Raw genomic sequence first — 26,508 nt, 5'->3', positions numbered from 1 at the left:
TAGATACTTTGGGTCTCTATTAGGACAGTGTAATATTTCGGTTACAATTTCCCTTTGAAATATCTTACTCACTTGGTATTTGTCCTATCTATCCCGGCACAAAGGTATCAAAAACAGGATATTCTCCCGAAGCCTTCTTTTAGCTATAATGTGGCAAATGACATTCTAGCTTGTACAATTTTTGATATGGAAGTCTTGGAATTTCCACTTGTAGGTTCCAAGCCAACAAAAATACACAGAGACGGAAAGCAGGGAAATTTTGTTCTTGTTGCCCTACTTCACCACGTTACTCCTCTGCAGATAACACTTGCCCAACAGGATACTTGATTTTAAGAATGATTTGGAAATGGAAAGCTAGCTTTGTGAGCTCAGAGGAAAATATGGTAAAAATAGTTTGTATCAGATGATAACACATCCCAAGAATGGGTGGTCCTTAAGTTATCTATGTGGCTTTCCTGGACTTTCTTTGCTACAGGAAGACCAAAAAAGGTCTGGGGTTTGGCCGAGCTGAGATTGTTTTGGAAGTAGACACAGCAGAAAGAACGGTTACTGGGGACTCAGAACCCCTAATTTCTAGTGCTGGCATTCTCATTACCTAGCTACGTGCCTCTGAGGGGGTCAGGTAGCCTCGCTGACCCTCGTTTTTCTCTTTCTAATGGAAATGAAACATTTGTGGATCCTGAATTCCTTGACTCCTTGTCTAAAATAGTCAATACACCTGGCAAGCCTTAGTCATTTTCTTCCAGGGTCATATTCTAGTACTTGTCTGTTGGAGGAGGCTGCTTGTTCATTCCTGGCTGCTCAAACCCAAAATAATCACTCAGAATCTATATTATTTAAAACGCTGCTTAGCCAATCACTTAAGCATATTCCTAGCTAGCTCTTACATCTAGTATGAACCCATTTCCGTTATTTTATATTTTACCATGAGGCTCGTGGTTTATGGGCAAGGTTCTGGCGCATCCGGACTCAGCCTTTTTTCTCCTAGCACTCAGTTTAGTTTTTCCCACCTAGCTCTACTCTGCCCTACTACAGGCCAATGCGGATTCTTTATTCATTAACCAATAAAAGCAACACATATACAGAAGGACTTCCTACACTAACAATACCTTTACATCAAGGTTCTCATTCTTTGATTCTTAAATTCACTTACTGTATCAATCCAAATTCAACAGGTCTTAGTTTCATTTTTTTTAATTGTCCTTGTGTTATAGGTAACTAGTGGTGAGTGTCTGCACCAGGTGTTTCTAGGTTCTTGGCCTCCCATTTGAAGGATTGAAATAAAGGCAAACACTTCTTTTAGCTCCAAGAAGTTGCTAAAAGAAGTAAGCTATTCCCTCATTATAGGCAAACATACACGCAGTTCTACATAGGTAGGGTCCTAGACTGTTAACAGGTTGCTTAACAGAGAGGGGTGTGTGTATAGCCCAGCTGGGTAGGATCCAAGTTGCTTTATAGTTGCCATCTTTATTTGTATACCGTGTTTCAGACCAAATCACCTTTGCTCTCTACTTCCCTACTGTTTTCACCTGGCAAACCCTCAGCCATCGGTTAATCCAGCTTGTCTCCAAGCTGGACCTGCACAGCTGCAGCTAAATCTGCTAGCGTGAAGTCAACTAGTCTTTCAGACGCAGGGCCACTTAACATACTTATGTCATACCAGACACTCAACCCCCTCATGGCTATTTTGAGATGGAGCCATGCTCTGTAGCCCAGGCTGACTTTGAACTTGCTCACGTCTCCTGAGTGCTGGTATCACAGGTAAAAACCATAGTCAATTTACAATCTTACCTTTTTAAACAGACTAAAAGAGCAGGAAAAAAAAATACCAACTCACTACCCTCTGGTGCTATGTTTATTTATACTGGTGTTTACTCTGTCTCTCTGCCTCACTGATGTCCTATTACTGGTCCATTTGCTCTTTTACTTTCTTCCATTCAACCCACTAGAGTATAAATTCCAAGAGGGTGAGTGTCTGTCATCACTGTGCTCTTGAGCATCTGACCCAGTATAGGTTACAGAAAAGTTACTAAATTTTTATTTTGTCGCCACCCTTAGCATAGAAGGGGAATGGACACACATGTTCAAGAGTTCAAACATTGGTATACGCAGAGTAAAGCCAAGAGCCAGATCCAGCTCTGCCTAAAGTACAAAAATAACTAATGACTTAAAGATATGAATTGATGCTTGCTTTTTTTTTTTTTTTTTTTTTTTAACAGCGCTGGATGAACCCAGGACTTTGAGCATGAAATGTGGGCATGCTGCCACTGAGCAATGCTGAACTCAAATTTTCATGAGAGGATTTTCTACAAAGCACACACCTTTCAAGAGGACCTCGGTTACTAAGTCTGAAGCAATTTGATCACAGTTCTTTAGCTGTCATCATGAGAAAAGAGAATGACTTGGAGATCACTGGATCTGTCCCCATTTTGCTTTGCAGATGAGAAAATTTCGACAATGGGTGTGTAAAACCTCTACTCCTGTTACTCTTTCATCTGCATAACAGGGATTAAAAAACCGTGCTTCCCTTTTTCTGACTACTTCATTTTCCTTCATGTACCTTAAAAATGCTAAAATGGTTTTAACATTTGACTCTGGGGCTGTAGCTCTTAAAATGCTATAGTTTCCAAGAAGAAACCTGAAATGCTGTTATGAAAGAACTTTAATGGATCATATAATAATCATCATATTTTATGGGAAGATTTCCAAAGGCCTTATACCTTGGGAAAACATACCTATGGTAAGTTCAAATGGCAGAGAAATATAATTTCTTACTTCTTTTGTGTGCTAAGCTTTGATTCCCCCCCCCCCTTACACAAGCCATTTATAACTGAATACAGCACACGTGGCTTACAAGGGTTTTCTTTCCCACTACTCTGGCTGTTAATTTTTATGTGTTTACACATCCCTGTCTACTGCCAGCTCATGACATGCCCTCTCCAGGCCTCCCCTCACTAATGTAAACACGTGTTTTACAGTCATTTAGAATGGGTGAGGACCTGGATATTTTCTCAAATCCTCCCTGTGAGAACTGAAGTTTATTTGGGGTCAGATTGCATGATTGAAGGAAGGTAAATGGGGCTCTCATCAAAAAACAAAACAAAACAAAATTTTTCATTTGATCCACTGGAGACAGCTACTAGATCACAGGAGGGGCTGTTTACAGGCTCAGGGACTTCACAAATTTCCCTTCTAAGCTCCAACAGAGGCCAAAAGGAATTCTACATTTGAATTCACAGTCAAGTTGCTAGGGTGTTCCCATACAACCATATCTCATATGCTCATATCTTTTGTTTGTAGTTAACTACAAAAGATTTGGAGTGCTCAGTGTAAGTTCTTGTGGTATTAAAATACGAACGAGTATCTATCTCTAAATGTGGTACTGTGAAGCTATTAGTCGTCATTGAGAAATGGGTACAGTCTCAGGTCATAATGCCTACCATAGTCAAACTGTCCCACTGCAATGAAATCTCATGATGGCATTAATGCTTGAAGGAAAGATGGTACCCACTCACAGACAGGTGACTTGGCATAGTAGAGTGTATCACACAGAGATCCCTGGGTAAGAAATTTGGGTTTAAAACTCAACTCCTCTGTACTCATGGTCAGGATCACTCCCTGTCTGATCAGGCCCAATCAAACTTCTGTGTTTCCTGATCATGTGACTATAAAGACAGAAACACCCACCTACGTCTCCCATAGCTCAAAAGCAATGATGACAGTGCACTTGAGTTGACTTGGTTAGGTGAGGAATTGCAAAAGCACAAAGAGTTACTAGAAACTGAAAGAAAATGTCTTAAATTATTGCCCCAGAAAGAATGTTTCATTTATCTGATATCACTTCATTGACACCTGAAACAGAAGCAACATCAGTGCAGGTAAAATTTGAAAATGATCATGAAGGACTTCTAAGGGCTAAGTAAAATCTGTTGATTCAGTGATGCTCATGTTAGGAAGAGTAGGATCATCTCAAAGCAAGATGAGTTTGTAAAACTTCACGGAAGGGCATTAGTAGAAACCATAGGGGTCACCCCAAAGAGAGCTGAAATAGACAAGAGCATCGCTACTCACTTGAATTACCGTGTGCCAACACGTGACACAGGCAAATCAGTGATGGCAAAAGTCAAACCTCTCCTGTGAACTTACGAAGGGGAGAGAAACATTTTTGTGCTGAAAATCTTCTTAATATGTAACAAAACATCCTCGTTAAAATTCAAGGAACACCCACATTGTGTATGCATTTTGTTGAATATACTTTTTCACTCTTGGTGATATAAGTAATCTTTTTCTCCAAAATCCTTGAACGTCGTGATAACTTCATGGAACTTGATTTCTTAGCATGTGATTCTCCTTATAATTTAGGTTTGCAAGATCTTAAACTTGCCTCCGTTCACTGAGATAGATTTTGTTTCTTGAGTTGCAATCAGATCAATGGTCCCTTTATTGAGTCACCTGTTGAGCCATGTTAAAGTCTTTTATTGACACCATGAATGTTTTCTTCATTCTAAAAACTGCATCCCCATTGGCATTTACTTATTCCTAATGCAAACATGGGGTCTCAATAAACACTATGTAAGCTGAACTGAATTAGAAAATAGTTACATTGCTAATTGCCTGCCTAACTCATCACCCATCCTCCTCCCTCCTCCCCAGCTCTTGCCAACAGAATCTTCATTTACTTGGGGGCAATTCAGTGAGATGCTGATGGAATCCACTGCTTGAGACTTCTTGGGAAGCTCCTTCAAAGAGAACAGGCTCTGCTGATTTTGAATTCTTGCCCTTTGCTTCTCACATGTCATGCCTGAAACAAGGATACAGTGTTTGATGAAGGAGCAGTCATGGTAGAATCATGAGGATTAATCACATAAGGACTGCAGAATTAGGATTGATTTCATCTTGGTCCTCATTATACACTTGATTCAGCTTCAAACTTCAGGCCCTTGGGCCCCTAATAAAACTACTATAGAAGATTTTCATAGAAGTAAATGGAGCTACAGAGAGGTTCTTCGGCTATGTTAGAGTAGTGATTCTCAAATGAGGAAGGATTTGACATTGTGGAATTCACCAAATTGTTTTCTTCACTTCCTCTGTTGTATTTACTATTCTTCTCTCCTGACAGGAATTATTCTTCTTCCACTTACTTGGGTGAAAACTGATATCAAATAGCATGGGTTTGAGTGATTCTCAGTAGTTATTTACTTCTGAACGTCAAAGAAATGGAATTAAAATTTTATACATGCCTTTGATCCAACCCAAAGTTCAGTAGCAATGGTTATAAAGCCAATAGTCCTCTTTTATGGTATGAACATTGTTGAAATCCCCTAGGTCACTTGTTTGGCAGCTAATTTCATTGATTCCTGGGTATATCACCATAGCCCTAGGATATATTACCCAACTACTTTTTTTCTACTTGTCTGTCAGTGGGAGCCATATACATTTCCAAGAGAAAGTCCAGAAGTGTCTCTTGTCTGGAAGGGGCAGTTAGAGATTGCAGGTCTCAATTGATGGTCTTTGTCATATGACATGGCATTGTTTATTTTACATATGCCTAAATGTCCTGGAACTTTGCAATTTTCTTGCAGAATTAATTTTTTTTCAAGTGACACTTTCGAACTGTGGTTAGTGTCTTAAAAGTTTCTTTTCTAGATTTTTCACTTTTACTCTTCCAATTTTTATAGTCACTAGATGCAAACCCATGCACTAAGTATCTAAGGAGTAGAAAGAGCCGTGACTAAGAAGTAGTCCTGGCCATGAAGGGAACTGATGATGCAGTGTAGGAGGTAGTGCTGCACGTGGATAATACAAGGAAGTGGCTATTCCGGTTTCTTTTTGATGGGCAAGCATTTTGCCAGGACATGGGCTATGCATGCGTAAGGCTCACGGAGACAGTTAATTGAATCTTTTAGAAAGTCTTTTCACTAGAAGGAGAAAATAATAAAAATCGATTATCATTTCATCTCCTACAACAGAAAGCAAACCTGTTTACATGTTTGAACTGGACATGTGGCTAAATAATGCAGCCAAAGAAATTTGCCACAAAGGTTTATTAGACAGATCCCATTCTTCTGCTTTTAAGACTGCGAAGGACTTCTAGCCATCCAGCAATGAGCCAAAGGGCTGGGGAAAACTAATTCCTTTAGTTTTCCATCAGCATCCTTTCATTTTTTTACTTTAGAAAAAAATTATTTCAGAGAGTTGATTTTTGTGTCAAAAATACACTTATGAATAGAGACTCTTAAAATTAAGAAGTTATACTTTCTCCCATTCTAGAAGAGTGACTCATCCAAATAAAGGATATTTTCCTTTTTGTCAAAAGAGAATGATTTCTATTTTTTTAAATGCAAATATATTCCTTAATGAAGAAAAGTCAGTGGGTGTTTACCTGGTCATTTTTGTCTCTGCCCCTCCCCCCTCCCTTCCTCTGATGATCTCTCTCTCTCTCTCTCTCACACTCACACACACACACACACACACACACACACACACACACACACGTTGTGGGCAGTTTCATTTTGCAATGATATTTGTCTCATATCTTTTCAGGAAAGAACCCTTTCGGAGTTGCAAGTCAGGAAAAGCCCGAGATTTATGGACTTGGAAGTGCCTTGTTTCCCAGGACTCAGAGTGACTTCAGCACTGAGAGCAGCTGAAGGGGTTAACTTGGGGACTTGGCCAGCTGTCAGTTAAACTTTTTTCTCTGGCTCTGCCCTGGGTTTCCCCTTGAAGGGATTTCCCTCCGCCTCTCCAGCAAGACCCTTTATAAATAAGAGCAGACTTTCTATTTCACGCACACCAGCCTGGCTGGCTTTGGAAGCTGAACACTTTTCCCAGACACTTTCACGTGGGACACAAAGAAGGCTTTGGAGCTTCCATTTCGTCACCCCAGCAGCGACTTGAAATGCCTGAGAAGATGGTCACGATCTCTGAAGCCTCAGCGGTACTTTGGATACTGTTTGCAGCTTGTAAGTCCCTGACCTGTTTTTACAGGTCCACAGCTTTGGGTGTACTAGAAAGTTTTGCTATAAAACTAGTTTTGACAGAGCTACAGATGGATGTGTTTTGATACCCTTTTCGAATGTTAACTGAGAAATTTGGATTATATCGGTAGTAGGTCTATCTCTTTAGTATTCTGTACTTGACCACGAAGTCAAACCTAGAAAATAACAAAATTGCGTTGCACAATGGGCTTCAAAGTCTGACTGAGCATTCGTCTTCATGGTCAGGATCCCAGCACCTTCCTGAACAGCAACATCTGGGCTTTTGGGGCTGCCTGAGGCAATTTAAAAAGTAGATCTCCCAGGCTGTGTTTTAAACACTGCGTTGCTATGCAAGAGAGAAAGGATACAGCATGAGACAGACCAGAGTAAAGTTGCTTTTTTCTCCCCTCTCTTGCTGTTTTAGCTCAAGCTTTTGAAGTCGAGATCTCCCCTACATATAGAACGATGGCTCAGATTGGGAGCTCCATGTCCCTGACTTGCAAAACCACAGGCTGTGTGTCCCCATCTTTCTCTTGGAGAACCCAGATAGACAGTCCGCTCAGTGCGAAGATGTGGAAAAATGAGACCGCATCCATCCTGACCATGGATCCTGTCAGTTTTGAGAATGAACACTTTTACGTGTGCACAGTATATTGCGGATCGGTGAAACTGGAAAGAGGGATCCAGGTGGACATCTACTGTAAGTGCCCCCAAAGAGGTTTGGTTTTCTCTCGATGCCGCTTGAAGAAAATATTAATGATACGTGGAGTTAAGTGTATCTAGATTCTTGGCTAGATAGTTTTAATAAAGCCAGAGACAAGGAGGAGCAAGATGAGAAGAATTTTAACCTCTGTGTCTTTGTTTGCTACAAAAAATGGTGCCCTTGCAAAAGACTCGCATCTTCTTCTGTCCAATCCTTAGCCGAAATGTGAGCATCTCATAGGCTCTGTTCACTTTTTTCTCTAACCCCTCATCTGCCTGTATTTCTACATGTTCACTTGCTCATGCATCTGAAGATTGATGATGTCTCGCTTTCTGGTATTTTCCATTTACTTATTCTTATGCAACTTGGAGCTTAAGATGTGCTTGCAGACTCAGATTTATGAGTATACGCGTCTCCTCTTTAGACATAACCATAACATCTATGAACATCTCATCCATCTAACGCTGATAAAGTTGAGAATTCTTGTTGTTGTTACCATAAAGCCTTGGTTTTTCCATCCCAAAGGATTTTCATCTCAGGAATATGAACAGGTACCCATATTACACCAGCCTACCCCAAACACATCTCATCCCCGTCCTCAACTCAGCAAATAGAACCAGCAAAGGGGAGGGGGATAGTGAATCCTATGGAAATGGTTTGTCTTTGGTTATAGACAGCATCTCTTCCCCCACCTCAGAATGTACTCACTTAGGCATTTCTTCGCGTTTGATTCATCCTCTAACTACCTTGGTGCCTTCCTACTGTGCTGAAGCCTGCCTTTGTCCATTAACCTTCACTGAAATTTCAGCAAGCCCCTTGTGGAGCTGGGCTTCCCAAGCAGCTGCACTTGGCCGGCTGCTTTCAATTACGCTGGCTGTGTATGCATAGTTTATGTCTGGGCAGCCTCCTGAGCTCCATGCAAGGTCCTATTATATAAATATCGGGAAGAATGGCAAGTTCTTATGTTACCTGTCATGAAATGTGTGGATGCCAGGCACATTTCCTGAAGACCGTGACGGACATAAATAATTGGAGGGGGAAATTTAAAATACTATGTTTTTAGATAATAAAGCATTTCCAGTTCCTTTGCCTTTGCCCACAAGTACGGTACAGTTGGAGAGTTAAAAAAGAGAAGTGAGGAACCTTCTGGATTTAATTATGTAGCCTGTTGCCTGTTTTTTTTTTTTTCTTTTTCCCGCAAGAGAGCCTGTTTCCCATTGTATTTAACAGTTCAGTCTCTATTCCACATTTGACTGTAATATTCTGTAGTACTGGGACACCAATGAGCCCCCATCATGACATATATGCATCATATACATATGTATATGATAAACTGTGTAAAAGGGGGAGGGGCAATGTGCTGTGTTCCTCTGTGCCGGTGGGTTCAGTAGAGTGCTGGTCAGAGCACAAAGTTCGGCTTTTGGGGGAATGAATCCACTATGGAGCGCTCTCTTAGGATTGAATGCCTTCCTGGTGGATGAATTCTTATTAGAGATCCCATTTTCAGAAGCCAGCCCCCTAAGGTCATTCTCTTCATTCTGTAGGCAGTCTTACACAGTGACACTCCTTTACTATGTCATTCTGAATGTTGGGTTTCTCATCTAGAACTGTACCTGCACTAACATAAAAGAACAGGGCGTAATATGTCTCTGGAATCGCAGTGCAGAGTGACAGACGCATGAGCTTTGCTCCCCCACCTCACCATGCTGCGTGACAGAGGCTGGTTCTGCAATCATACTGTGTCCAAGCTTCCTTATCTGTGAAATGTGGCCTCTGTCACCCAGGGTTACAGCAAAGAGAGAGCAAAGACCTTTAAGTTACATCTATTTCAGAGTTTCAATAGATTTTAGGCTTTTCGTTCTTCTTTCCTTCAGTAACACATACTTTTTTAACAGTTACAAGATTAAAACTGAAATGGCCTTTAAAAAGTGGTTAATTCTGATTCGTGATTCCTGAGTCCACCATGAACCGTGACTTGCTATTTAAACAACTGGCTATGCTGAATTAAGCCTAGTATTAACAAAAACATTTGTTTTGACTTGTGTTGCGTTAAAACATTTAGAGATGTTATCAATTGGAGCCTAAAAACCTACTTGTGTGTCTGCTTGGCTTTGCAGCATTCCCTAAGGATCCAGAGATTCAGCTGAGTGGTCCCCTGGAGGTTGGGAAGCCTGTCATGGTCAAGTGTTTGGCCTCTGATGTTTACCCATCTGATAGATTGGAAATGGAACTCTTCAAAGGTGACCAACTCCTGAAGACAGAGCTGTTTATAGAAGAGATGGAGAAGAAGTCTCTGGAAACCAAGAGTTTGGAAGTCAGCTTTACTCCTGGCCTTGAGGATATTGGGAAAGCTCTTGTTTGCCAAGCTAACTTACACATTGAGCCGGAGCCCCAAAAAAGGGAGAAGGTCAACACACTGCAAGTCTACAGTAAGTACTTGCATGAGGAGCTCTGGTCTATGGGAATTCAGTCCCAGATATGTATTATTTTGTTTATTGTTACAAGAAATGTATCAAATAGATTAATAAGAAACGTGCAGCTTTTACTGCATTACTTAATCAAGACATGATTTTATGAATGCTATTGTTAAAAGAACAGGATACTGGGTTTGGGTTTAGAGCGCTTGAGTGTCCTGTCTCACTGTTAGCTGAGTGATGTTAAGATTATTCAACTCCTCTATTCTCCTGTTTATCAAGGAGGAATCAACATAACACTATCTGCTTGGATTGTAGGAAGTGGGCTCAAATGATAAAATTTGTATAAAATTTTATAATAAGCCTTGAAGCATTGGTTTCACAGACATACAAAATTTACAAGAGGATTTCTTATTCTGTGTGGGTATGTGTGTGTGTGCGTGCGTGCGTGCATGTGTACAAGAGTGTGGTGACATGTACACACATGCAGTAGGTGTTAGGGTTTGTCTTCCAGGTTTTGGAGACTGCTGGTGGATCTGAAGCTTCTTCTTATATTAAAATTGTGTCTTTAATTAACTCATGGTGTTATGTTCAAACTAAAATGTTTTCTACTCTGAGCCCTAAGTTAGAAAGAGTTGGTGTCAAGTACACTAGGTTTACCCAACGCATAATGAGATGGAAAAAACTTCTAACAACCTTTTGAGAAACCAATCAAGGTAGGGGCTATTTCTCCTCACAGAATACAGCACTTTGAGACAGAGGTATAGTTAAGCCTCTGAAAGCAGTCGTGTGAGAAAGAGCATTGCCATTTATCCATAAGAACACAGGACTAAACTATGACCTTTGTGCAAATGCTAGCTACTTCCAGGAAGATTTCAACTCAATGAGAGACTTTTTATTTTTTTATATATATTTTTTAAATTTATTTATTTATTAAAGATTTCTGCCTCTTCCCCGCCACCGCCTCCCATTTCCCTCCCCCTCTCCCTCCCCCAATCAAGCCCCCCTCCCTTGTCAGCCCTAAGAGCAATCAGGGTTCCCTGCCCTGTGGGAAGTCCAAGGACCACCCACCTCCATCCAGGTCTAGTAAGGTGAGCATCCAAACTGCCTAGGCTCCCACAAAGCCAGTACGTACAGTAGGATCAAAAACCCATTGCCATTGTTCTTGAGTTCTCAGTAGTCCAATGAGAGACTTTTTAAAAGTAATTAATGATATTCAAATGCCAATTTGATGGCCCTGAGTAGGGTGTCTCCCTCAGTAAGTGCTGAAGCTTGGATGTGCTTTTGGCAAAGATTCTTCCTCAGGATTCCAGTTCTTAGGCAAGAGACTGAACCATGAAACTTGAAGGGCTTCTCTTAATTTCTACCTACCTGTGGCTCCCTGAAAACATCGATATCAAGAACTATAATTAACTGGTTAGAAATTAGATTGGCTCATTTTTTTTTTTAAATGACTCGGTGATTCTTGACTCTCACTTGGCAGGTAAGTTTGTCAAATTTGTAGAGACACATAAGTACAGTCTACAAGAGAAATACATCATCCCCACTGGGTGAAGATGATGCTAAATGACAGCTTATATTATGTTCTACCTTTTCAGCCTCTCCCAAAAATACAGTTATCTCTGTACATCCCTCCAGAAGTCTTCAAGAGGGTGACACTGTGACAATGACATGTTCCAGTGAGGGTTTACCAGCTCCCGAGATTTTCTGGAGCAAGAAATTAGATAATGGAAATCTGAAGCTCCTCTCAGGAAATGCAACTCTTACCTTAGTTGCTATGAGAACGGAAGATTCTGGAAATTACGTGTGTGAAGGAGTTAATCTGGTTGGGAGAAATAAAGCAGAAGTGGAATTAACTGTTCAAGGTGAGTAGAAGGTGAAGAGGTGCCATCGTTGGCTGTTGAGCAATAGCGACACAATGCCAGCGTTGACATTCTTTCCTTGCCTTTGCTTGACGACACGACTGGTAGACATGTGCTTCAGCGTACATATATATTTAGCAAGCTCACACTTTTTGGGAACTCTTTTCTCTCAGAACCTCCCACTGGTTCTTCAGTAGCTTTCATCATCTCACTGTTGTCTCAGTTCCTGACGTGGTCTCCTTCTCCTGCCCTTTGGACATTAGCATCCTCACGCTACTTCACGCCATCTTCTCACTCCATACAGTCAGCTACACAGCTGTGATTATCGAATACATGCTCCCATTCCAAGTGACCTACTCTTGACCCCTCTACCTCACCATGATTCCCTCTGCCCTGACTGCCTTTCCAGCCAGCCCTCTTGCCTTTGCCTTAGCTTACAGTTTCTCATTTGAGAGTTTGCAAGATTTTCTGAAGCAACGGCATTTCCCCAAACCAAATTGGCCTTCTGGAACTTTATAGAAGCTATCTAGTCTTCAAGAAATAACTAAGGGGTATTTTCTATCCATTTTACAGATGGGGGAATGGAGTCTCAGATTAATAATGGCCATCAGTTGACCGTACAGCCAGTGTTTGCCAAGAGTTCTGCACTCTCCATCATCTGCTATCTCAGTATTTACCATGTGCTGTGAGGTAGTTGAGAAGCCCAGGGGCAATATAACTCATCATTTTTTTTTTTTTTTGCACATGGTCGAATGGCTTGTTGCTGCCCTTACAGAGTCCTCTTAAATCAAAATCCCATGCTCTTTCAATTGTAGCTAACATTTCAGCTGGGCAATCAAAATTATATGCGTGCATACATTGTGTATGGTGTGGTATTTTGGTCTATTTATACGCCACGGAGTGGCAAAATCAAAGCACATTCTTTAGTAGGAGCAGAAAAATGAATGTATTTGAATGTGTATGTTCATTAAACTGTAAGCTTCTCAACTCAGAACCCAGGAACTCACTGTTTTTGTGTGTTTGTCTTTGAATTAATGAGTGAATGGCTAGTATGGTACCCGACACACAGGAAGTGTTTAACACATGTTAGCTGATTTAAAGCATAAACTATAAACTTGGACAATACATTTTCTAACCTATGAAAACGTGGATTTTAAGTTTAGATAAAGAAGAAGAAAGTAGAATTCGAACACCGTCAGCTGATTAGCTCAGGTGCGTGATTACTATGCCCACATGGTCAGAGAAGATGTATGGCTAAAAGTGTGGGAGGCTCAGTGCCTATTCTAGACTAGTTGCATCCCATATGCTGGGCCCCTTTTCTAAGGGGCAAAGGAATCATTGTGTTCTGGGCTTGTATTATAGTGCATGGGTGACTAGCAGCTTCAATTGACTGTGCTGAAGTTGGAAGGGTCTTTTAGCCCTTTCAAGGGTTTCTCCCCAGCAGCTCCAAGCACACACAGTGAAGGATGTCAGCTCCTTGCAGGTAGGAAGTGAATCTCCTGATAAGTTCCTCATTCTCACACTGGCATAGACAGAACTTAGATAACTTGGTAACTGTTTTGAATAATCTCTTCAAAAATCCAATAGCATTTAAGTTATTTGGAGGTAATTTGAGAAGAAACTTCTTTGAAAAAAATAATAATACTATACCACAAATACACAAACTAAAAGAAGAAAAGCTACTTTTCCCGGTACAGAAAAGAACCACATAAAACGGAGTATATTTTTATTGTGTGCCGAGATTTCCTCCTGTGTCTAGCTTGCTAGAACATTCTAGTGATTTTCTTTGGAGATTCATCTGTCATATGCTGAGTCCCAACCACTTCCAGGATTTTCAGAGGAACAACACCAAGATTAAGAATTCTTTCTCTCAAGATATGTCATTTCATCCAAGGATGTGTGCCTGGAAGTTGGAGAAGATTTTTGGATGCTTGAGTCTCGGGTGTTTGCCCTGATCACTAAGCTTTCTACCTGGAATAAAGTCTTTTGAGAACGCATCAAACATATTTGATGCCACCTTAATGCTGACATCATTCTTCTGCTCTTAGTGTAATGCTGTGTGATCCTCAAAATAGTATTTTATATTGGACTTCCATTATATAGATGTATATGAAGGATTAAGGATAGTGCATTTAGGTGCAGTTTCTCCTGTAATCATTTTAGATCTCATTTTATCTCCATATGAGGACAACTTGACTTAGTTGTTGTAGGAAGAGAAAAACTGGACTCTCAAGTCAGACCCATCTTACAGCAAGTCCCAGTTACTTCACTTGCAAATTTAGCTCAAGCCATTTAGCACTTCTGAGCCTAATTGTCTTAAAGAAGAAAAAGGCATAAGGGATAGAAGAAGAGAAGGGGAAAATACAGGAGCAGAAGAATAAGAAAGTAGCAAAGAAATAATAGTACCAGTTACTTACTCTTCTGGGAATTAAGAGAGATAATGCATGCATATAAAGCAGAATGCAGCATGCTCCACACGCAGAAACTGCTGGATAATTTGAGATCCTGTTCAACCACAGTGACTTGATGGACTACATAGAGCAGAGGTTGGGTTATTGCTTTGAGAAGATGCTAACCACGTTCTTGACAAATTGTTATCTACACTTATTCTGGCAGCCTGAGTCAACACAGCATCATGGGTTCCTCCTTCAAAGATGTGCTCTTATTCCTGATGGCTCCAAGATGGAAAGGAGCAATTTTTTCTTGGCACAAAGAGTCGTTGAATAGAGATCAAGGAAGATAAACATGGAATATGGGAATATGACGCAATAAGAAAAGAATCTTATCTGTTATTCATCTTGCTCTTTCTTTCTTATTTTTTTACCTCTTCAGAGAAACCATTAACTGTCGACATCTCCCCCGGATCCTGGGTGGCTGCGCAGGTTGGAGACTCAGTTGTACTCACATGCACTGTTGTTGGCTGTGACTCCCCCACTTTTTCTTGGAGGACTCAGATAAACGGCTCCCTTAACGGGGAGGTGAGGAGAGCGGGGGCCACATCCACACTGACACTGAGTCCTGTGAGCTTTGAGGATGAAAACTCTTACCTGTGCACTGTGACCTGTGCTCGGAGGAAACTGGAAAAGGAAATCCAGGTGGAGGTCTACTGTAAGTGCTTTTCAAAGTGGATGACTCATTGATTGCTTTCCTTTCCTCTTGTTCCTTTGGAAGAAAAGGGATGTGACTGTGTAAGGAAATCCATTTGTGCAGAGAGAGGTTTGGCATCCCTCGATCTCTGAACACTGTTGGATACAATACAGTTGGTCCGGCTCTCTGGTATATATTGCATTTGTTTACAGACACGCGCACACTGCGTGACTGGTCCTACTCTCCTCATGCACGTGAGCATGCCCCATCTATGCTTCCCCGACTGCCACATGTATATAGGGTGCATGGAGGGGGTGAGTGAGAGCAGCCAGGGCCTTGTGTCCATTCAGATAAGGACTCGGTGAGGAGTGACTGCCTCATCTACTCAAACTGGGGGTGAACTCCAGCCTGCCTTTTGTTTTGTTTCATTTTGCTTTGAGATGGTGGGCATGGAATCCTGGGCTTTATGCACACCAGGCGAGTGCTCCGCCATTGAGTTATAGCTTCAGCCTGCCAGCCCAGTGTGTTTTGTGTTTTGCTTTTCATGAGCACTTTAAAAAGTCTTTATTTCTCTTTCATTTTTGAAAGATAACCTTATTGTGTGTAATATTTATTATTTTAAAAGAACAGAAAATAACTGGTCCCTTGCTTTGTTTATATTCAGCCCCCTGTTATGGTGTCTCATCCCTTCTCCTCCCACCCACTATCCCCTTTTCCTTCCCAAATAGTCAGGCTTCTGATCAGATATAGTATTCTTTTTTTGTACATATATAATACATGTAAAATAATGCATCATATATTACTTTATGTGATAAATGTCCTGTGTTTGATATAGTATACATAATAAGTATATTATTTTAAAATAAACATATAATATGTTAAATAATATTAATACTTTTTCAAGAAAAAAGAAGGAGTGGGAAGTCTATGGGGATGGGAAGCAGCTATGGAGGTGTTGGGGGAGAGAGAATTAGGAAAAGCAGTCTATTGTTTTAAGGCAGATTTGAAAAGCTGATCTGCAGGATTCAGGTGAGGGGACAGTGGGAAAGAGCAGCGGGCCAGAAATGGAGACAGGTTCTATTTAGTCTGAGTATGGGATGGTTTTAATAGGTAACTGCTACAGAACCGAGAGTCAATAGCGTCCTTTAAAACGGATCTACACAGTGAACAAATGATACATTTTCTCCTGTCTCTCCCTTGCTGTCACCTTAATAAAATCCTTTCCAACCTCCAGTCTCCATGAATTTCACGTGGCTGGAAGCCCTCAGTCTACACTGAATGAGGAATGAACTTTACAGCAACCATGTGACTGCAAGGTTATTTTGCAGAGAGGGTGGGGTTGCCCTGCTTTCCTTGTCAACCCAGAGAACATATTGTAAAGATCTCCCATCTAAAGCCCTGCCCAAACGTGTGCTAACCTTCAGGATTTTGTTTAGAGTAAGAGTGTGCCTGTTAAGTGAGTTAAATCTCTCAAAAGGAGGGTAAACTTTATTGCTTTATCATATTACCCGGAGTCTAAGATCTGCTGATGTAGGCACACTCCCAGCAGAAGTTGGAACAGTGTGACAGCTTATTGTATTGTGGGTGTGTTTGAAAATTTACCACTTACCAAGGTTTTACTTATGGAAAAAATGTTTAGCTTTTTTAGGTATCATTTTTATGCTGATAGTTATTTTTGTGTCGTTTTTGTTCATTTACATAGGATGTCTTATAAATGGTATGTAGATGAGAGAAAAACTACTCAGATTCTAAATAATACAGTTAGGATAGTTCTTTTACATTTTCTTATTGATGTTTAAAGTTAGCATACAAGCAAGCGGGTTCAACATGGCATCGTCGTGTTTGCGTCAATTATGCTTTCTTCGTATTTGGTCCCCTTTCCCATTGCCCTCTCCATGTCTCTCTCCTCTCTAACTGCTTCAGTCTGGGTTTTACATATGTGAGAAAACATACCGTATTATAATATTAAGTCAGTTCTTTCTTTCTTTCTTTCTTTCTTTCTTTCTTTCTTTCTTTCTTTCTTTCCTTCCTTCCTTCCTTCCTTCCTTCCTTCCTTTCCTTATTTTCTTTTTTTTGGGGGGGGGGTAGGTTTTCTCTGTGTAACCTTGGTTGTCCTGGAACTCACTCTGTAGATCAGGCTGGCCTGGAACTCAGAGATCCACCTACCTCTGCCTCCCAAGTGCTGGGATTAAAGGCATATGCCTCCATGCCCAGATGTAGTTTTATTCTTAATTACAAGAGGTACCCAATTGGGAAGAAGAGAGAGAAAGAGCCCTGTGAGTTTGAGGCCAGCCTAGTCTACATAGAGAGTTCCAGATCATCTAGGTCCTGTCTCAAAAAACAAAACAAAAACAAAAAAGGAAGGAAATAATTTCTGAAAAGTATTTAAAACTCATAACCTAAATTTAGTCAAAAAACAAACTATCCAAATTTTGATACACTGTCCAAATTGAAAGCTGTACTGTGAACTCATTTGAGACTGAAAACCTGTAGTCAAGACTCCTAGGTCAGAGGACAGATTTTGACTAGGTCTGATATAAAATGAAAAGTCTCATTTGTCCCTGTAAGTTTCTTTGTCTAGCGATAAAATAAGTTAAATAATAACCATTTAATCAGGCTTTCCAGAAAGGAGAAAAATGAAAGCTGAGGGATTAGTTCATATTTAGTAGTCTCTATATCATGACAAAGTTCTAAAACATTTAAATTATATAGTTCATTGGTAAGATGGCAGGGGTCATGTGCCCTTAGAAAAGGACAGGCAAGATGGCATCATTAGAAGTGAAAAATAAGAAGGAAACGCATCTATTATTCATTGACTTAAAATACTTAGTATTTTGTCCCAATTATTTACAATTAATATTGTACATGTACTGTTATAGCTAATTGCACCATTCATGTCCATACTCTTCCCAGATGATCAAAAGCTGTCACTCTGAGGCCTTTGCATTTAGTGGAGTCTGACCCAATTTTCCCTTGACTACCATATATTAACATAATTTTTTTTTTGCTTGATATTTGCAGCATTTCCCGAAGACCCAGAAATTGAGATCAGCGGGTCCCTTGTGCACGGGAGGCCTGTCACCGTAAACTGCACAGTCCCTAACGTGTACCCTTTTGACCATCTGGAGATTGAGTTACTGAAGGGGGAGACCACGCTGAAGAGTAAACACTTTAATGAGGAAATGGGCATAAAATCCTTAGAGACCAAAAGTTTGGAAATGACCTTCATCCCCACCAGTGAAGATACTGGGAACGAGCTTGTTTGTCTGGCTAAGTTACACAGTGGCCAAATGGAATCTGAACCCAAACAAAGACAGAGTACACAGACTCTTTATGTCCATGGTAAGGACATCCATGGGGCAGCCGCAACTGAATGTGGATTTCTTTGTTGTGTCTACTAGGTAATAGCTAACACAAGGTTAACAGTGAAAACCTCTGTGAAGAAAATGGAAAAGAAAATTCAAGATAGGAGTGATGATAACGAACCATTCTCCATAATATAAAAGAAATCATTTATTTATGTGTGATTCTATGCGTTAGCATTCAGGAATGGGCCAGCCAGGCAGCTGCTCAGCCTCAGAATCAGTAGAGCTCAATTAGTCATCTTCAGCTGGGCTAGCAGCTGGCTTGTCACAGGTAGCGTCCCTTAAGTGTCTGAGCCTTATGACCTTGCTCCCACCTGTTTCCCTCAGGGAAGGGAGCCTAGATTTACTCTCCAGAACACAGCTGAGAAAGGTGACGGTGACGTGAGCCTCATAAAGGCCTGTCAGGAGCACTCACCCCAACCCATGTCTGTCTATAGACATCCTACTGGGCAAATGATCAACCCGGGTTCAAAGGGTGGCCGACTGTTTTTCTTATTCACAGGGAATCTTCCAGTACATCATGTTCTGACCATACATATCACTGACCTTTTAGTCTCTCCCCCAATACCCACTCTTGTGTGTGTGTGTTTCCAAAGCGTTCTACTCCTTTCTCCCTGAGAAACGGGGTCACTTTTATCTCACCCTGGCTCTTCTTCACAGGGTCTCGTAGAGGCTTCTAATCCACCATGTCACTCAGACACTACGATTACACTGACTTTCTGTGCTTTGGCATCAGTTTCTCCAGCACTTTCTGCCATTGGAAAATATCCACACTTCGTCTGGGTTCTAACGCTCACCGTGTCTCCTCCACAGAAATTTCTGGGCGGGCTATCACAGTTTACAAACTATGCCAATCCAGATCCCTTTGCCAAGTTTTACAGCGTTGTCCAGACTCTTTGGAATTCGGGGCATAAGAGAATCAAGCTAAGTGTCTTTTCCTTTTCAGTTGCCCCCAAGGAAACCACCATCTGGGTCAGCCCCTCTCCCATCCTAGAGGAGGGCAGTCCCGTGAACCTCACCTGCTCAAGTGATGGCTTTCCAGCTCCAAAAATTCTATGGAGCAGGCAGCTGAACAACGGGGAATTGCAACCTCTTTCTGAAGATGCAATGCTCACCTTAATGTCTACAAAACTGGAAGATTCTGGCATTTATGTCTGCGAAGGGATTAACCAGGCTGGAATTAGCAAAAAATCAGTTGAACTGATTATCCAAGGTGAGTAGAATGAGACTTTTAAATTATTAATGGTTAGTACATTTCCTATTGAGTTACCAATGATGAACAAGGTCCTCTTTGAAAAGAAAACCTTTCGGGGGCTAGAGAGATGGCTTAGCAGCAAGGAGGGCCTACTGCTCTTACAGATGACCTGGTTCTGGTCTCAGCACTCACAACTGCCTGCAACTCCAGCTCCAGGGGATTTCATGTCCTCTTCTTGTTTCCATAGACACTGCAGGTACCCTCACACAGACACACACAAATACATATAGTTTAAAAATAAAAATACATCTTAAAAAGAAAAAAAAAGAACCCTCATTTCAAAATTGTATTTATGTGCAAAAAAAAAGTAAAGTAAAAAAATAAATTAAAAACACAATTCCACACTGCTCCTGGGATGAACTCTCTTTTCAGGTCAAATCACTTGCCTTAAAATCCTATTCTCCTCGAATGAAATGATCTCCCCAGAAGCTAAGCTGAAAGTTCAGGGACACTTATGAGATTCTGGTTTTGGTGAAGAAATAAGGGTAGGGAATTATTTAGTATCAAAACCATCACATTGGGTTTAATGGGATCCCGAGAAGCAAGTCCCAAGAAGCTGCCTAGGATTCGTTTAGAAGCCCAAGAGGGTACCCTTTGTAAATTCTAAGATTAAGGGTCACAGTCACTGTGCCCGCTGGCCTCTCAGCCCGTTGGCACAGAATCACTAGGGCAAATAGAGATATAGGTGTCCCTTATCAATGATAAAGACCCCAAATTGAGAACACAGCAGTTTCTGCTTGACATATTGAAGCCTTGGGCTTTAATGAACAAAATTATAAAGTCATCAGCTTTCATTATTCCCCATGTTTTCTCTCTGTGGACACTGGGATTGAACTCTTCTATATGTGTGCTATTATTCCTCTTAAGGGGGGTGCTGGGTTTTGTTGTGGTCACTGCCTCATGCCACTGAGGTCTTTAATTCAAAGGAAGGACCTAGGAAAGGAATCATATATAATCTCAAAGAAAATCTTTAGGAGACTTTCAGGCAGCCTGGACTATACTGTGGGACCATCTGATAGAAAAGGAAGCCAGAGTCTGGTTGTCATTGCCCTGTGGTCCTGGAGGAGGAGACTCAAAGTGACAAAACAAGACGGTCTTAAGCAAGTGTTTATAAAACAGACACTGGGTGTTCCCCTCTAAGGCTTATTACATTAATAGAAATGTTCTACCTCAATTGAGATCAGCCAAGACCTCGAAATTTGATAATTGGTAACTACATTCTTAAAGACAGCTTAAAAGAATGTTATACATCTTAATTTCCTAGTCAGGGAGCACCTAGCTTATAAGGCTTATGCACTTCAAGGAAAATTTTGGTGAACAATGTGATTTTTTTAAAAAATATTTTTTTCACATCTGATTTTACAGCTGCTTATTAAATACCTAATTTTTGTCCTTGGCTGGGTAAAGAATCATGGTAAGGACAGGAAAGAAGCCTGAGACACGTCTTCTCTTGCTTACAATGCGATCCTTTAGAATTGAGCAAATGCCAGGCTTTTTGGCTTGCTTTCTTTACAGCTCATGCAGAAGGCATCACCAACAGTTTGGCAGCGGCTGCAGAGGTTCTTGGTCAGAATGCCATGGCTGTACCCTCTGCTCCAGCCACACTAACTGCCCGTTCTCTCTTCAGGCTCTCCGAAAGATATACAACTCACAGCCTTTCCCTCTGAGAGCGTGAAGGAGGGAGAAACCGTCATTATCTCCTGCACCTGTGGAAGCGTGCCTGAAACGTGGATAATCCTGAAGAAGAAAGCCAAGACAGGAGACATGGTATTAAAGTCCGTTGACGGTGCGTACACCATCCGCAAGGCCCAGCTCCAGGACGCTGGAGTGTACGAGTGTGAATCTAAAACCGAAGTTGGCTCACAGTTACGAAGTTTAACCCTTGATGTAAAAGGTTAGTTTCATATATATGTAATTTTAATCATTCAAAGTATCTGAGGAGAGCAAGCAGTTTCTACTATCAGACGGGTGCTGGCAAAAGAAAAGACTGAATTCCGTGCTAACTGGTTGCTTCTTAGTGTTTCTTGAATTACTCGGGCACAGCTGTTCCAGCCTGTAGCGTTTAGCCAGGAAGTGGGCACTAATCATCTGTGAATGTGGAATTCCCACTTGGTTGGTTTTTTTGTTGTTGTTGTTTTGTTTTTCCCCCCAAAGTTGCCAATTCATCACTGGTTTCTGAGGTCTTAGATTTGCGAAGTGTTTAGCCACATTTTACAACCTTTCCCCTAGGGTAAAAGGAAAATAAGGAACTGGGATTGGCACAGCAGAAAAAAAAAATAAAAATCCTCTGCCGACCTTGCTCCCCGCTGGGAAGGAGCTCTGTTTGCAGAGGACAGAAAAACTGCATATTTTCTGCTTGGCTCTTTTGTGAGGATGCTAATTGGGGATAGTGGCCTGGATCCTAAACAGGATCTCTGGATTTCACAAGAGTTTCCTTTGAAATCCGTGCCCCAGTTGTTAGACTTTAACCTGATAAAGAGGAAAGGGAGGTAGGAGGTGGGGAGGGGGGATTCAACCCCATCAAAGACATATTGGCACTCCTCAATTTCCTGTTCTCTCTTGTGAATGCCTGCTAATTTTATTGATGCCAGCCTTGACTAATGAGCCTCCGACCCTTTGTATACCAAAGGGCTGTTGAATCTTGAAATCCAGTCTGGTAGAGAGAACGGTACTGCTAATGGATGCCAACTCTGAGTTAATTAGCCACATATCAGTGCAGAGAAAATCTGAACCCAAGTTAAAAATTTTACCAGTCTGTCCAAATTTCTCAAGATTACAGATCTTTGAATATATACATTTTTTTCTGTCTTTACAGTACCTCTTCAAAACGCATTGATACATTCACTTAGAGATGTTTTTAAAAGGGGGAAATAACATACGTACATGGCAAACTTCTGGTCACCAACCTGCAGTGATTTTCTTTCCTGAAAACGTATGATCTGGGCAAGGAAGCCACCATGTGTTCAAAGAATGGGACACGGTGTCCATCATGTCATTGGACATGACGCAGTGTGTGTAACCATTGCCTCCAGTGATCTCAACTAGGAGTAGACCGAACCCCATTCCTTTCTGTTTTCCTTAATCCTTGGCACATCTGGCTAGCCTCAATGTAGCCTAGCCGCAGGAAATGGGATCCTTAAGATTCCTGTCATCCCATGTGTGCATGGTTGTTTCTCCTCAAGATCGTGAAAACTGTTTCTTCCTTTTTTAACTTTCTCTTTTACACGTTGTCTTTTTTAATTGCTTAATTAATCTACCTTTAATTTATCCCTTAAACGAACAATGAAAGCAGATTGGTCACACAGCTAGACATTCATGCTTCCACATACAAAGAGGGCTTCAAATAGCTGAGGAAGAATGAAGACCCAAAGTTGACCTGTTTCTCACCCCGGAAAGACTGAACTAGTTTTCCTTTGTATTTAGCTGAACGTTTATATTTATTTTGTCTTCTTTGGTTTTTGCTTAAATGTAGTCCATTGATCTGAATGATGAGGATTCTTTAAAACTTTAAAGGCTTATATAATTAATAGGAAAAATGTGTTAGAACATTGCCCTAGCAACTGACTCAATTTTGAATTTTTATCAGATGTCTGAAGGACAAACTGAAAGGCAAAGATAATAATTGAATTGTAAAGAAAACAAAAACAGAAATACCTCCCAGTGTGTCATCAATATTGATATCTAACCATAATTATGATGAGTATTCCATTAAAATATTACCCTTAGATCAATTCTACCAAAGGAAAGCAGAAAAACGAAGCCATTATCATGGTACTGAAAGTGAAGCATCATTTTCCTTCTTCGGTAATTTGAGACAGCTCTCTCCCGTGGTGCTAATGAGTCTTTTCTACTTGAGTGACTTTCTGTGTTTTGAAAGCCCTGGAAGGAATGTCGCGATGCCTCAGATCAGATGGCTAATTCCTGCAAGGACTCAGACAACATGCCCTTACATTTATTAAAATGTAATAAATGCACCGTGGTGTGCAAAACAAACAGAAGCCATGCTCTCTGGAGATGCTTTTATGGGGCTTAGATGTTGAGGTGTTGCAGATGTCCCATCCTTTATTAGGAGATTTTATATTGTCATTTTCGGTACTACATTTATGGCTGTGTGGCAAAATAATAGGATTTAGAAAGAAAAGCTTTATTAGTCCTCAATATTTTGGGGGTTACTCCGTGTGCCAAGTAGTGTCTTCAGGGATGGCTAGTTCTGAAGCACCTCATCCAGACATAACTATGTCGGTAGAGTTTGCAACCAGGAAAAGAAAACAAATTTAACAGGTAAAACCATGGATAAATGTTGAACTGCAAGCTGTTAGGGGAATATGAAAGTGGTTGGATTTTGAGGGAATACTGAAGTATTAATCTATGACAAGGGATATGTGGGTCAGGGAACTCACCCTCTGAATAACTAAGACATTTATTTATCTGAAGACTGACATTAGATCAAGAGAGGTTGTCAGTGCTGGAGGGGGATAATCTGTAAAGATGCTTTTGCTTCAGACACACAGAAGACTGCATATAAAAGCACAGCAGTCGTCAACAAGAGTGCCCTGTCTTGGCCACACTCTCCGTGTTAGAAAGATGATCTTGGAGCTCTAGTAGGCATTTCAATTCATGGCAATCGGTGTCAGGGGGTTTTGTTAGCTATTTCTGATTCCTGTTCTTATAAAACAGATCACGAAAATGTGTGCTTTCCCTTTCGTTTTCCACCCAAAGCCATCTTTTAAAATCCAAGTTTGTAAAGCCAAGAACTGTTATCTTCATACCTATCATGAGCATAGCAAACATGAGCTACTTATTTGGATATTTCAGGGGAAAAAATGTGTCTGATAAGTCTCAATGGTCCTCAGCACAGCTTTTACCCCTTCCTCTTTGAAGAGCTAGCTGTGCTGTTACAATAAAACACATACTGTGATTATATTATTTCCTTTGGTACTAGACATTAATTGCATCCATTTGGTTATTTTCCAGGAAGAGAAAATATTTTTTCTCCCGAGCTCCTTGCCCTCTACTGTGCCTCCTCCTTGATAATACCTGCCATCGGGGTGATCATTTACTTCGCAAGAAAAGCCAACATGAAGGGCTCATATAGCCTGGTAGAAGCAGAGAAATCAAAGGTGTAGCCAACGTCTGAAGTGTTCCAGAAAAGACACTATTTATAAGCCCCCAATCCTCCATAGTCTTTATCATCCCACCGCCAACCCCCCACACAAACCAAGCTAAGCGTTCGGAGTTCCCAGAACTCTTCTCGGTAGAGAAGGAAAAGAAGTGGATGTTTGAGGCTTGGCTGAAGGCAAGAAGCCAACCAGAGCTGTTCTTCTTGACAAGTCCCTGTCATTGAGGAACAGTCCCATGATGTGTATATAAATAGCAGAATCTGTATATATGTAAAATAAAATTATGTCATAGAACTATTGTTTAGAATAGCAGCACTCCATAGGCCGGTCAGAACATAAACAGTGTTGCTTGGACTGACTGTTGTAACTTAATGCATCTTAGAAAAGTTTAATATTAATATTAATATTGATTAGGCAGCTGACCAGTGCCACCTTCTCTTAATATTTTGTTTCCTTCAACCTAATTTTATTCCTATGAATTTTTATTGACAATGATTTCATGTTTTAGAACAAAGCCAGGGTTTTATATTTTTATAGGCAAATGATAAGGAAGGCACTGGGTTGACTTTCAGGTACTACATTCCTAATTCATGGCAGACTGAATAACCAGTTTTCTCTGCATGGTACTGTATGGTACGGGGACATGTTTCTTCATCGGGATCTTGTGTAATGACTAACGTGGTTTAAAATGTGGCTTCTTTGACTCATCTTTTGTAAACAGCATAGTAAAGTGAAACTTTCTGAACATGGAAGACTTAGGTCTCGTTTGTTATAATCTGCCTCTGTCGCCTTTCGTTAATGGCTTGCTCTTCAGCAATTGTCAGTTATAAGAGTAAAAACCTCAAACTGGTAACAATACAGATGCTCCAAACATGCTCTTCAGACTACCTTTATCAAAATGACCATGAAAATCCAGTAAAACGAACAGACTTTTTCATATCATGTTAACTTAGTGAGTTAAGGTCTATAGTTTGGGATTCTTAGAATCTGCAACAGTTAAATTAAAAGCTAACACTATACCCAATAGATGATATGTACAGTAATCCGGCAAAGAACGAAGGCTTAAGTACATGCTGCAAAGCCTAAGAGACAACACTCTATTATTTTTCAGGTCAGCTTGTATGCTTAATACAGGTAGCAATTCTCTTCCCACTGAGCCAGTAAGTCCTTAATTATGGGTTAATCGTTTTCTTTCTCTGAAGGTTTTATGCTGTATACAGTACATTCGAAGTAGTACATTAGTTTGCTAGGTTTTGAACCTTGCTTTGTGACTTTCTTCTTTCGTTCAAACATATCTTCTTGCACAGTTCAACCATGCTGTTATATCCACTTACAGGTCACACACATTTTCACTGTTCTCCAATGGTCTACTCTAAGACTTTTTAAAAAATTGTTTCTTATTTCTCCATCCTTTTCTTAATAGCTATTTGTGATGTTTTTATCTTTTCTGATATAAGAATAAGCTTCTGCAAACATTATTGTAATGTGATAATTTGTGAACATTGCTGTGCTTTCTCTAGAGCTTGTACCTGCCAGTCAGTATTCTGCGAGGCAGCATGTGTGCACAGTAAAATTCAAATGGAAGCTAGTCCTTTCGGAAGTAGTTCCATAACTTCTCCTTCCACCAGAGTGAATAAGAATCCCCACCAATGCTCCCCCCTGCCCAACGTGGTGCCATCTGACTTAATTTATTTATTATTAATTATTATTTCTCAGCGTGGTTTA

At 40.7% G+C, this 26,508-nt stretch overlaps 1 protein-coding gene across 1 annotated transcript; it reads left to right on the top strand.

Moving 5' to 3' along the window:
• Positions 1 to 6,731: 6,731 nt before the first annotated feature.
• On the top strand, positions 6,732 to 25,522 carry Vcam1 (vascular cell adhesion molecule 1). Its single transcript, XM_057794256.1, has 9 exons — positions 6,732 to 6,962; positions 7,402 to 7,677; positions 9,798 to 10,109; positions 11,693 to 11,959; positions 14,789 to 15,064; positions 18,065 to 18,385; positions 19,355 to 19,621; positions 21,291 to 21,557; positions 24,638 to 25,522. Exons 1-9 carry the CDS (start codon positions 6,899 to 6,901, stop codon positions 24,787 to 24,789), a joined length of 2,202 nt encoding a protein of 733 aa, XP_057650239.1. The 5' UTR covers positions 6,732 to 6,898; the 3' UTR covers positions 24,790 to 25,522.
• Positions 25,523 to 26,508: the final 986 nt, after the last annotated feature.

This window comes from Chionomys nivalis, chromosome 18, assembly GCF_950005125.1.
Source record: "Chionomys nivalis chromosome 18, mChiNiv1.1, whole genome shotgun sequence".
Classification (NCBI taxonomy): Eukaryota; Metazoa; Chordata; class Mammalia; order Rodentia; family Cricetidae; genus Chionomys; species Chionomys nivalis.
This window is presented reverse-complemented; position numbering and strand designations above follow the sequence as displayed.